The sequence below is a fragment of the Colobus angolensis genome, unplaced genomic scaffold (genome assembly GCF_000951035.1).
Source record: "Colobus angolensis palliatus isolate OR3802 unplaced genomic scaffold, Cang.pa_1.0 Scaffold66, whole genome shotgun sequence".
NCBI lineage: Eukaryota > Metazoa > Chordata > Mammalia > Primates > Cercopithecidae > Colobus > Colobus angolensis.
The window spans coordinates 823,243-836,992 of NW_012120265.1; the positions used below are offsets into that span (position 1 = coordinate 823,243).

General features: G+C 49.0%; 1 protein-coding gene across 1 annotated transcript in view; it reads right to left on the reverse strand.

Moving 5' to 3' along the window:
• The window catches only part of CPAMD8 (C3 and PZP-like, alpha-2-macroglobulin domain containing 8), a 151,598-nt gene that overhangs the window by 82,138 nt on the left and 55,710 nt on the right, over positions 1 to 13,750 (reverse strand). Inside the window, 5 exon segments of the mRNA XM_011925896.1 lie at positions 199 to 341; positions 2,005 to 2,166; positions 2,910 to 3,059; positions 4,275 to 4,447; positions 7,164 to 7,353. Of these exon segments, the coding sequence (XP_011781286.1) occupies positions 199 to 341; positions 2,005 to 2,166; positions 2,910 to 3,059; positions 4,275 to 4,447; positions 7,164 to 7,353 (818 nt within the window).

Here is a 13,750-nt window from a genome sequence, read left to right on the forward strand (position 1 = left end):
GCCCTCGCCAGACACTGAATATGCTGGTGCCCTGTTCTTGGACTTCCCAGCCCCAAGAACCATGTGAAATAAATTTCAGTTGTTTATAAGCCACCCAGTCTATGGTCTTCTGTTACAGCAGCCAGGAAGGACTAAGACAAGCCCCAAAAGTCAATAGCATCAGGGTTAGAAAACCTTGCTCAATGTATAAGCCATTACCTGGGGGGGTTCCTGGAAGGAGCTGCTGCCACCAGGCTCCCTGTGTGGGGCTGGAAAGCGGGGACAGCCTCATCAGTGTAGAGGCCACCATCCTGCCGGTGGTTCAGGTTCACTTGGTCGGTCATCACCACCAGTCCCGTTTCCTGGCAACAGACAACACCCAAACCATTGGTGGGGACGTGGATGCTGGCAGCCCCCAGAAGCATAAGGGAATGAATCCCTTGGGACAATGGATATTGTGGCCATTGTCCCAATATCACTTTTTGGCAGCTTTGGGGGCATCATTCTTTCTTTGTTTTTTTGGTTTTGTTTTGTTTTGTTTGTTTTTTGAGACGGAGTCTTGCTCTGTTGCCCAGGCTGGAGTGCAGTGGCACGATCTTCGCTCACTGCAAGCTCCGCCTCCCAGGTTCATGCTATTCTCCTGCCTCAGCCTCCCGAGTAGCTGGAACTACAGGCGCCTGCCACCATGGGGGCATCATTCGTTTACTCTGGGTTTGATGGCACAGGCTGGGGAGAACATGGGACCCAGTGACCATTCAGGGTGGAGAAGAAGAGAGAACAGCACATTTGAACTGTGGAACCAAATCAGATGGCCCAAACACAAAAGGTTACATGCTGTATATTCCGTTGAGATGAAATGCCCAGAATAGGCAAATCCATAGAGACAGAAAGCAGATTGACTGGTGACTGCCAGGGGCTGAGGGAGGGGAAATGGGAAGTGATTGCTACTAGGGACTGGGTTTCCTTTTGGGGGATGAAAATGTTCTGGAATTAGGTAGGAGTGGTGGTTGCACAGCACTGTGAATATAATAAATGCCACTGAATTTTAAATGGTGAGTTTTATGTTACATGAATTTCATCTCAATTAGAAAAATCACGACCAGATGCAGTGGCACATGCCTGTAATCCCAGAGTGCTGGGATTACAGGCATGTTGCAATCCCAGAGTGCTGGGATTACAGGCATGAGTCACTGTGCCCAGCCAACATTAGTCCTTTTTAAGATGGATAAACTGGAGCTGGGCACAGTGGCTCATGCCTCTAATCCCAGTGACTGGGGAGGCTGAGGCAGAAGGATCACCTATGCAGCTCAGACCCCCTGGCACCTGAGAACACAGCCACCTCCTTCTGCTTTGAAAGTTACCAGACACATAACCAAGTTAACCAAAGCTGAAGCAGAGCTAAGAGCTACTGGCACCCACTGCTCCCAATGAGAAGGTTTTCCTCACAGCAAAGCATGTCAATGTCACAACACATCCCATCACAAGTTCAAGTTACCCATTTGAACCTGACCATTGACATGCATAACATTCTGCTCTCCACGGCTTTGCAAATTGGAAGGATCTGCTTGTGAGCTTTCATTGGGGAGAAATGACAAAGAAAAGTTTGGAAGGCTAGGTGCAATGGCTCATGCTTGTAATCCTAACACTTTGGGAAGTTGAGGCAGGAGGATTGCTCAAGGCCAGGAGTTTAACACTAGCCTGGGCCACATAGCGAGATCCCATCTCTACAAAAAAATAAAGTAAAATAAAATTAGCCAGGTGTGGTGGCATGCACCTGTAGTTCCAGCTACTTGGGGGACTGAGGTGGGAGGATCAGTTGAGCACAGGTGTTCGAGGCTGCAGTGAGCTATGATCGCACCACTGCACTCCAGCCTTGGCCACAGAGTGAGACCCCATCTCGAAAAAAAGAAAGAAAGAAAAGCTTCCAATTCTGTTTCCAACCCATTTCTGAATCTCCGAGACTCTTATTTCTAGGCAAGAGGACCTTAGAAGGGGGCAGAGGGATCTGAGACCACCTCTCCTTACGGTGAAGGCAAACCCAGAGTCCTTGGTGATGCCCCAAGGCCACGGGAAGATGGAGGAGCGCCGGCGTCGCTGGGCCATCAGCCCAGCCCACCAAAAAGGACCATCCTCCCTGGACACGCCAAAGGAATCAGAAACATCATAATCTTCCAGTTCCTGGAAAACCTGCAGGCAAAGGGGGACAGAGACTGGTCAGCTGAAGTTTTCTTTACAACCCAGGCTGGCTCTCGTGGGTGCAGCGTGCTCCCATCCCAACCTCTTCATCACATCATGACAACCTCCAGGAGATGGGCACTGGTAGCATCAGCCCATTTTAAAATGGGCAAACAGGAGCCAGGCACAGTGGCTCATGCCTGTAATCCCAGTCGCTGCGGAGGCTGAACCAGGAGGTTGGCTTGAGCAAAGGAGTTCGAGACCAGCCTGGGCAACACAGCAACACCCCGTCCCTACAAAGATAGAAAAAATGAGCCAGGCATGGTGGTGCATGCCTGTAGCCCCAGCTACTCTGGAGGCTGAGGTGGGAGGATCGCTTAAGCCCAGGAGGTGTTGACAACAGTGAGCTATGATCACCCCACTGCACTCCAGCCCAGGCAACAGAGCAAGACCCCAACTCTAAAAATAACATAAAATAAGATGGGAAAATTGGAGCCAGAGAGACGAGACCTGGTCCAATGTCATGTTGCAAAAATCTGATGACCTTGACTCCCTGATCTTGCAACTACGCTAAAGCAGCAACAAGGATTTATCAGACACCCATCAGGTTCCCTGAGAAATGAACCTGATGGAGAAAGCAAATCTGGATTCAAACGCAGCTCTTCATTTATTAAAATGGGAGATGGGAAAGGGAGAGCAAGAGAAGGTAAGGCCCCATGGAGGTGCCAGAACCCAAACCCAAGGGCTCTGCTCACCTGGGCAGGAGTCAGCCGGAACCCAGACCTGAGCAGGTAGACACTCTTATCAACTGCAGCGACACACACACAGCTGCCCCTTGCAGCCCTGATCCGCAGGTCGACAACCTCCCCAGGTTGGGTCTCATTTGCTGAATACGTCACTGAAACCTGGGCGCAAATGCGGCAAGGGATAAGAAACTTGGTTCAGTTGGCTGGGAGTGGTGGCTCACGCCTGTAATCCCAACACTTTGGGAGGCCGAGGTGGGTGGATCACCTGAGGTCAGGTGTTCGAGACCAGCCTGGCCAACATGGTGAAATCCCATCTCTACTGAAAATACAAAATTTAGCTGGGCATGGTGGCGGGTGCCTGTAATCCCGGCTACTTGGTAGGCTGAGGCAGGACAATCTCTTGAAGCCGGGAGGCAGAGGTTTCAGTGAGCCGAGACAGCATTGTTGCACCCCAGCCAGGGCAATAAGAGTGAAACTCCGTCTCAAACAACAACAAAAAAAACTTGGTTCAACCCAGGTTTGGTCCAGTGCAGAGGCATCTCTTCTGCCCCACCCATGCACCCCCTGCCCACCGAGGAGAGTGAGTCTTTGCCAGCTCAGCTGGGAACATGGCCTTGCCACCTGGTTAGAACTGGTCCCACACTGTGATGGGCAGCTGGTCATTGTGCAGCGGACACAAAAAAGGGAACACGGAGGGACAGGGAGAGATGGGAAGGCAGGTGCTGGCAGAAAGCATGTGGCAGTTTGTTTAGAAGTTGCAGGGAGGAGCCAGGCACAGTGGCTCACACCTGCAATCCCAGCACTTTGGGAGGCTGAGGCGGGAGGATCACTTGAGGCCAGGAGTTCAAGACCAGCCTGGCCAAAGTGGTGAAACCCTATCTCTACTAAAAATACAAAAATTAGCCAGACGTGGTGGTGCACGCCTGTAATCTCAGCTACTCAGGAGGCTGAAGCAGGAGAATTGCTTGAACCCGGGAGGCAGAGGCTGCAGTGAGCCGAGATCACACCACTGCACTCCAGCCTGGGTGACAGAGCTAGACTCTGTCTCAAAAAATAACGGTAATGATAAAAGTTGTCGCAGGGAGGGGGACAGGAGGCTGAGGGTGCTGATGGAAACAAGTGCTGTCCCTTAAATCCTGAATTCAACAAAGGAAGAAAACAATTGATGGCTTTTCTTGTGTGTTGTGAACGCAATCTCCTTTTGGGTGACTTTTAGAGACACTTCAGTAAAGATGCAACTCATGTTCCCACAATTCCTTATGTCACGCTGTGACACAACATGAGTCTCAGGTGTGTACAGACCCCCTGGCCAGCACCTTGGAGAAGTCCCAAGGGCCCTTGGCTGTGTCCCGGGTTCAGTGTGCGATGCTCTACCTGGTTTTCGAAGAAGGTCTCAACTGCAAATTGAAGGCTGTCGGCAACCCCTTCTCCATTCTCCCTGACGTAGAAGACCAGCAGGCGACCGAGGGGGACCATGCTGGGGGTCACGGCCAGACGAAGAGAGGTCACACACACATTGACCTCAGCTGCTGGGGCTGGTGGGGGCTCTGAGGTGAGCAAAAGTAGGGAGAAGTGGTGAACTCTCCGCATCTGACATGCAACCTCAGCCATTCAGGCTCTGCCCCAATTTGCCCTGCACTATACTCCTGTCTACACATTGAGACAGTCTGCATCTTCGGTTTTGAAATGCCCTTCCCAGGCTACATCCTCAGTCAATGCTGACTCTTCCCATTGACTCAGCTCTAGGGTCACCATGGGCTCCTACAGAGCAGGCTGGAATTTGCCTAGAATCATCCTCTGCCGGGGAACACAGTCCCTGCTCCCTGACCAGCCCTCTGCTTCCTCCATGGACAGCAAAACCACCTTGGCCTGTCCAGGCAGCACCACTCCAGCTCCCCAGTATGCCCCTGACCCCCGATCCCTCCCTCTGATTGGCTCCATCTTGCTGGGGCCTGAGGCCAGCAGACCTGGGCAGCCATTATTTGCTGACTTGAACTGAGTTCATACTTCCTTCCCTGTGGGTAAATGATCCTTAAAGGATAGAGGATCTTAGAAGCCTGTCCAGGCACTCCCAAATACTCTACTGTAAGAGAAAGAGAGTAGAAAGGCTCCCAGCTCCAGAATGGGCCATCTGTCAGTTGGTTCTGTGCAGAGCTCAGAGCAGCCAGTGGACAGGAATGGTTGGGGGAAGTGGGGACAGGAGGAAACTCATGGCCAACAGGAGGAGGTGGGTACCCAATCGGCCTTGGGGTTCAAATCCTGGCTCTGGCCCTTACTAGGCAATGGGAAAGTCCCTGAAACCCCCAACCCAAGTCACAGCCCATTCATCTGCAGATGGACACAGTGGAACCACCGCCATCCCAGGCTGCAGTTGGGTTAAATGGGGACAGATTGCGGGGAGTTCCAAGCCCAGGGCTGGCCCTGGACAAGGGTTCCAGGAAGACATAAAGCCCCTGTTATTTCATCCAGAAGAGAAGAGAAGACCTAGAGGATGCAGGTGCACCATGCCCAAAGCACAACTCTGGCCAGCAGTTCTCAATTAAGGCAATTCTGCTACCCAGGGGATGCTGGCAATGTCTGCAGATGTTTTTTGGTCGTCATTGCTGGAGAGGATGCTACTGGCTTCTGGTGAGTAGTAGCCAAAGACGCTGCTCAGTATCCTACAGTGCATGGGATGGTCCCAAATGTTGACAGTGCAGAGGGTGAGAAAGCCTGCCTAAAAAAGAGGGATCTTCTCTATCTATTTATCCATCCATCCACCTATCCACTCATCTTTCTATCTATCCATCCATCCATTCATATTTTCATCCATCCACCATCTACCCATCCATCCATCCACCCACCATCCACCCTTCCCTCTATTCACCAACCATCCATCATCCACCCACCCAACCACCCATCACCACCACCACCATCCATCCATCCACCCATCCCTCTATTCATCATCCATCATCCACCCACCCATCCACTATCCATCCGTTTATTCATCCATCATCCACCCATCCATCCACCATCCAATCATCTATCCATCTGTTCATCCATCCATCATCCACTCATCCACCCACCCCACTATCCATCCATCTATTCTTCCATCCATCATCCCCCATCCATCCACCCACTTCCATCCGCCTATCGATCCAACCATCCATTCATCCATCATCCACCCATCCACCCACCCACTATCCATCCATCCATTCATCCAATCATCCACCCACCCATTATCCATCCATCCATCTTTCTGTCCATCCATTCATCTGTCCATTCATCCATCCTTTTGTCTATCCATCCATCTGTCCATTCATCCATCCATCCATCCTTTCATCCGTCCATCCATCCTTCCATCCATTCACTGTTTTATCAGTCCATCCATCCAACCATCCATTCATCCGTCTTCCTATCTGCCCATCCATCCATCGATCCATCCCTCCATCATGTATAGGGCTATTGGCATCTAGGGGGTGGAAGCCAGGGATGCTGCTCAACATCCTACAGTGCCTCCACCACAGAGAATGATCTTGCCCAAATGCTGATAGTGCCAAGGTTGAGAAACCTTGCCTTAGCCTGAGAGACCCTGCCTGTCTATCTATCTATTCACCCATCATTCTATCTACCTACCTACCTATCTCAGTGATTCTGACTTGGGAGTGACTCCGCCCCCTGGGGATAGTGACAATATCTGAAGACTTCTTAGGTCATCATACTGTGGAGAGTTGGTACTACTGGCATCTGGGGGGGAGAGACCAGGGATGCTGCTCAGCACCCTACAGTGCACAGAGTGCCACCCACTCTAGAGTGATCCACCCCCTTCTATATGTCTATAGCGCTCAAGTTGGGGACCCTTGTATTGGCAAGAAGGGCTTTGAGGAGGAGGGGACTAAGGAAGTCCCCTGGGAGGAGGGCCTTATAAAGAGCACATGGTGTCAAAAAGAGAGAAAAGGAAGAGGACTCATAGGCAGAACCACCTGGGCAGAGAGGCAACAGCACAGTGTGGGCCAGTGCAAGAGCCCAGTCTGTGGCTGGCTTGTCCCTGTCCCCTGCAGACACAGAGTGAGAAGAGCCTGGGGCCTGAACCTCTCCACTTCCAGCGGCTGATCACTGTCCTCCTGGACCCAGTCTGGTATTGTTAAGGATGTGTCCCCTCTTCCCCAAGGCAGGCTCCCCTCTCTGCTGGGTCTTGCCTTGTCCCTCCTTGCAGGAGTGCTCATCTCAGTCTCAATGGTTCAGAAGGAAGAACAGGAACCTTCTCCCTGCTGCCCAGCTCACCTGTCTCAGAAAGGTGTGTTAAACGAATCGGTTTCTCCAGGGCAGGGGCTGCCCGCTTGCTTCGCTGCTGGGTGACGTGGGCAGGCTGCTGGCCCGATAGCACAATATTACCCCGTGCAGCCACCTCGTAGTACAGGGTAAAGTTGCAGGGACATGTGGACTTCACAGAAAAATCGGCTTCTTCCCCAACCTATGGAAGACACACAGCATGGGGGGCGCTGCCTGGCACCAACATTGCAGCCCACTACAGGGAGATGGCCACGCTGGGGCCAGAGGGAGGCTGGGATGGCTGAGGGAGCGGAGTGTGCAGCATCCAGTCCTGGCCCCTAGTTTTGTTTTGTTTTCTTTTCTTTTTTAAGATGGTGTTTCACTCTTTTTTTTTTTTTTTTTTTTTTTTTGAGACGGAGTCTCGCTCTGTCACCCGGGCTGGAGCGCAGTGGCCGCATCTCAACTCACTGCAAGCTCTGCCTGCCGGGTTTACGCCATTCTCCTGCCTCAGCCTCCCGTGTAGCTGGGACTACAGGAGCCCGCCACCTCTCCCGGCTAGTTTTTTGTATTATTTTTAGTAAAGACAGGGTTTCACCGTGTTAGCCAGGATGGTCTCGATCTCCTGTTACCCAGGCTGGTATGCAATGGTGAGATCTCAGCTCACTACAACTTCTCCCTCCTGGGTTCGAGTGATTCTCCTGCCTCAGTCTCCTGGGTAGCCGAGATTGCAGGCGCCTGCCACCATGCTCATATAAGTTTTGTATTTTTAGTAGAAACAGGGTTTCACCATGTTGGCCAGGCTGGTCTCAAACCCTGACCTTGTGATCCACCCACCTCGGCCTCCCAAAGTGCTGGGATTAACAGGTGTGAGCCACCGCACCCAGCCAGTGGCCCCTAGTTCTGTATATGGCCTGAGGCTCACTTCCTTGCAGGATTGTGGTATAGATGAAACGTGATGATGGTGTGAAAGCCCTCAGTAAGGTGTCATGCCGTAACGAATTGAACCTGGCCCAAAGAGAAGGCTGGCCTTTGCCCATAGCTCCTGGGAGGTGATCTAACCTCTTTGAATGTCCTGCCTGATAAGAGCGTCTTTGTCTACTTGGGGTCTGGGGTCACATCAGGTAGTAATAAATATGATTTCTGGAGGAGGCGTTGGGCCATGCAGCATCAGATCAACCTGTGGAGAAGCTGGGGAATGAGATTAGTCACACAGGCAGGTGGTCATCTATGTCTATGTGACTGAGCCCCAGTGAAAACTCTGGACACCAGGCTGGGTGTGGTGGCTCATGCCTGTAATCACAGTGCTATGGGAGGCCGAGGCAGGAGGATCATTTGAGGCCAGGGGTTTGAGACCAGACTGGGCAACATGGCAAGATCCCATCCCTATTTGAAAAAAGAAGAAGAAGAAAGAAACATAACTCTGGACACCAAGGTTCCAGGGAGCTTCCCTAGTTGGCAGTACACCACGCATGCTGTCCCACATCTCTGGTGGGAAAATAACACTATCCGTGACTCTATGCAGAGAGAATAGGTAAGTTCATGTTCAGAATTCTTCCGGACTCTGCATCATCAGCCTCTTGTCTTTATTGATTTTCATGTGTATTGTTTAGTGTAATAAATTGTAACCGTAAGTATAACAGCTCTTAGTGAGTCCTGTTAATTCTTCTAGAGAATAAAAGAAACCGCAGTAATGTGAGGACCCCCAAACTCTGCAATTGGCATCAGAAGAAAGAGTTGTCTTAAGAACTGTTTACGGCCAGGCACAGTGGCTCACGCCTGTAATCCCAGCACTTTGGGGGGCTGAGGCAGAGAGATCGCCCAAGTCCAGAAGTTAGAGAGCAGCCTGGGCAACACAGTGAGACCCCCATCTCTACAAAAGGTACCAAAAAAAAAAAAAAAATTGGCCGGGCGTGGTGGCACATGCCTGTAGTCCCAGCTACTCAGGGGGCTGAGGTGGGAGGGTCACTTGAGCCTAGGAAGTCAAGGCTGCAGTGAGTCATGATCACACCACTGCACTCCAGCCTGGGTAACAGAGTGAGACCCTGTCTCCAAAAAAATAAAAATAAAATACTGTTTCCTAATTTTGAATGTGCTAATGCCGCCAATGGGCTGGGCCTTCTCTTAGGATACGAACTCAATGAGTTGGGTCCTATCATAGTCCCCAAGTTCCCAGAGGGGAAAACTGGAAACTGAGGCCTTGGTTCTTTGTCCAATGTCAGTGAGTGTAGCGCGGGATTCATACTCAGGGGAGCTGATGCCAAGGCCCCACACTGAACCCTGAAGCTGCCATTATTCTGATATCAGGAAAGCTAAGCCCTCCCAGGTCTTAAGATCGCACTAGGGGGTTGGTGTGGCCATGTCCAACACTTAGCCCTAGGAATCCCCTCCTCTGTTCCATGTTTTGCAACCTGTGACTGTCTCCAAATGTTGGGATCACCCTGAAAGCCCAGAAGAGGGATATCTGGAGTAGGGGAAGAGTGACATTCTTGCTGTGGAAGCTTGGACAAATCATTTCACCTCTCCGAGCCTGTTTTCCCATCTGTAAAATAAGGCTGTTATCTCCTGGACAGAGGGTCCTGAGGCTCCAATGAGATGATGTGTGTGTCATACTCAACATTGTACAGTGGACACTGTAGATGGCTAATAAGTGTCATTCTGGCCGGGTGCCATGGCTCACACCTGTAATCCCAGTACTTTGGTAGGCAGAGGTAGGCAGATCACTTGAGCCCAAGAGCTTGAGACCAGCCTGGGCAACAAAGTGAGACCCCATTCATAAAAAATCAAAAACTTTGGCCAGGCACAGTGGCTCACACCTGGTAATCTCAGCACATTAAGATTGTGCTGAGGCGAGAGGATCGCTTGAGTCTAGGAGTTCAAGACCCGCCACGGCAACATGGTGAAACCCCATTTCTACAAAAATACAAAAACTAGCTGGATGCGGTGGTGGGTACCTGTAGTCTCAGCTACTCAGGAAGCTAAGGGAGAAGGATCACTTGAGCCAGGGAGGTCAAGGAGCGGTGAGCCATGATCATGCCACTGCACTCTAGCCTGGGCAACAGAGTGAGATCCTGTCTCAACCAATCAATCAATCAATATTTTTTAAGTAAACAAATAAATAAATAGTAAGAAAAATAAATGTCATTCTACCTCCCCCTAAAGCAAGAATCTGTCTGTTTAAGAAGCTGGCCCTAAGGGACTCCCAAAGCCAAATTTGGAAAATTTGAGCAGCAAAAAGAAGAATGTCAGCTGAGTGCGGTGGCTCATGCCTGTAATCCTAACACTTTGGGAGGCTGAGGTAGGCAGATTGCTTGAGTTAAGGAGTTCGAGACCAGCCTGAACAACATGGCGAAACTCCATCCCTACAAAAAATATTTAAAAATTGCTGGGTGTGGTGGCACAAGCCTATAGTCCCAGCTATCTTGGGGGGCTGAGGCAGGAGGATCACTTGAGCACAGGAGGCCAAGGCTGCAGTAAGCCATGACTGTGCCACCACCCTCCAGTCTGGGGTGCTATGGTTTGGCTGTGTCTCCACCCAAATCTCATCTTGAATTGTAGCTCCCATAATTCCCATGTGTTGTGGGAGGGACCCAGTGGGAGATAATTGAATCATGGGGACTGTTTCCTCCATACTGTTCTCGTGGTAGTGAATAAGTCTCATGAGATCTGTTAATTTTATAAGAGGTTTCCCTTTTCACTTGGTGCCCATTCTCTCGTCTGCCACCATGTAAGACGTACCTTTCACCTTCTGCCATGATTGTAAGGCCTCCCCAGCCACATGGAACTGTGAGTCCATTAAACCTCTTTTTCTGGCTGGGCATGGTGGCTCACATCTGTAATCCCAGCATTTGGGGAGGCCAAGGCAAGCAGATCACCTAAAGTCAGGAGTTCAACACCAGCCTGCCCAACATGGTGAAAGCCCATCTCTACAAAAATACAAAACTTAGCCAGGCACGATGGCAGGTGCCTGTAATCCCAGCTACTCAGGAGGCCGAGGCAGGAGAATTGCTTGAACCTAGGAGGCAGAGGTTCCAGTGAGCTGAGATTGTGCCATTGCACTCCAGCCTGGGTGACAGAGCGAGACTCCATCTCAAAATAAATAAATAAATAAATAACAATAAACCTCTTTTTCTTTATAAATTACCAAGTCTTGGGTATGTCTTTATCAGCAGCATGAAAATGGACTAATATACTGGGTGATCAAGCAAGACCCTGTCTCAAAAATAAATAAACAAAAAAAATAAAAATAAACAAACAAAGGAAAAAAAGAGTGCCAAGGTCATGAAAGACAAGGAAAGACTAAAATTTTCAGATTGGAGGAGACCAAGGAGACGTGATGACTAAATGTGATGTGGGGCCCTAAAGGTGATCCCAGATCAGAAAACAAGGACATGAGTGGGAAAACTTGGGGAAATCCAAATAAAGTCTGGAGTCTGGTTAACACTGATGTCCAGTGTTGATTCTTAGTTATGACAAATGGATCGTAGTCTTGTAAGATGTTAGCATTAGGGGAAACCTATCAAAATCTCAATGGTCTTTTTTGCAGAAATGGAACTGATCCTAAAATTTATATGAAAACACAAAGGACTCAGGAATCTTGAAAAAGAATAATAATGCTGGAGGACTCACACTTCCTAATTTCAAAACTTACTACAAAGCTACAGTAATCAAGAGAGTGTAGTACCAGCATAGGGAGAGACACAGAAACCAATGGGATAGAAGTGAGAGCCCTGAAATGAATCCAGACAGCTAAGGGCAACTGATTTGAAATAAGGGTGCCAAGACCATTCAATGGGGAAAGAATAGTCTTTTTAACAAACAGTGCTGAGACAACTGAATAGATGCATGCAAAAGAGTGAAGTTAGTCTGTGTGTGGCAGCTCACACCTGCAATCTCAACACTTTAGCAAGCTGAGGTGGGAGGATCACTTGAGCCCAGGAGGTTGAGCTGTAGTGAGCTATGATCACACCACTGCACTCCAGCCTGGGTGACAGAGCAAGGTCCTATCTCAAAAAAAAAAAAAAAAAAAAAAAAAAAAATTGGCCGGGCGTGGTGGCGAGAGAGAGAGAATGAATTAATTTGGATCCCTACCTCACACCATATAAAAAAATTAACTCAAAACAGATGAAAGACCTAAATGTAAGAGCTGAAACTATAAAACTCTTAAAAGAAAACACAGAAATAAATCATGACCTTGGATTTGGCAATGGTTTCTTTGAGATGTGGCACCAGAAGTACAATAAGCAAAAGAAAAAGAGAAATGTGATTTCACCAAAATTAAAATTTTTTGTTGCACTAATGGACTCTGTCAGGAAAGTGAAAAGATAACCCGTAGTACAGGAGAAAATGTCTGCAAATTACACATCTGATGAGGGCTAGTATCCAGAATTTAGAAAGAACTTTCATGACTCAACAAACATAAACAATCCAATTATTAACAGTAGTGGGGCCGGGTGCGGTGGTTACATCTGTCATCTCAACACTTTGGGAGGCTGAGCAAAGAGGATCACTTGAGGCCAGGAGTTCAAGACCAGCCTGGGTAGCATAGTGAAACCCCTAAAAACCAAGTGCATACACACAGGTGAGCATGCACATACACAAAAATGCACATGTACACTCATGCATAGTCACACATCTGTGATACAATCGTGCAGTCACACATGCATGCAAACAAACACTAAATGCAAATTACATTTTAGGGTACCCCTTTAAAATCTGAATATTGCCTATGAATTAGACAATATAATTCAGTGAATGTAATTTTCTTAGGTGTGATCTAAGAAAATGGCCTTGAGGTCAGGTAACATAATGCCTGTTTTTAAGTATACATTATGGTCAAGTATTTAAGAGTGAAGCACTATCATATCTGTAACTTGCTTTCAAACGCTGCAGCCAAAAAATGTATAGAGAAATGGGTGGATGGGTGAATTGGTAGATGGATGGATGGATGAAGGGAGGGACAGAGGGAGAATGGATGGAGGAAGAGTAGATGAATGGAAGGATGATGAGTGCATGTATGGATGGATGAATGAAGGGTGGACGAATGGATGAAGGGCAGATGGATGGTAGATAAATGGATAGGGGTAGTGGGTGGATAGCTGGGTGGAGAAAGGAAAGAAGGAAGGAAGAAAGGAGGGAGGGAGAGTAAATGGATGGATGGATGATGGAGGGATGAATGGAGGTGCAGAGGGAGGGTGGATGGACAGATGAATCGATAGATGGAGGATGAATGGATGGATGAAGGGTGGATGGATGGAGAGAAGATGACTGGATAAAGGGTAGTAGGTGGATGGATGGTTGGAGGGAGGGAGGGAGGAAAGAAAAAGGGAGGAAGGGTGAATGAATGGAGGGAGAGAGGACGGATGGATGGAGGGATGAAGAGAGGGATAGATGGAGGGATGGAGAGAGGGATGGAGGGTGGATGGAGGGATTAATGAAAGGATATAGGCAAAACATTAATTTATGAATTAATTTATATAGGTGAAAATCTTATGGTTGTTTATTACATTAACGTTTTCAATTTCACTCTAAATTTATAAATGTCCCCCTTATAAAAAGACACCCACACAAATGTCCCCTTCTGCTTGAGATCTTGGGGGGGG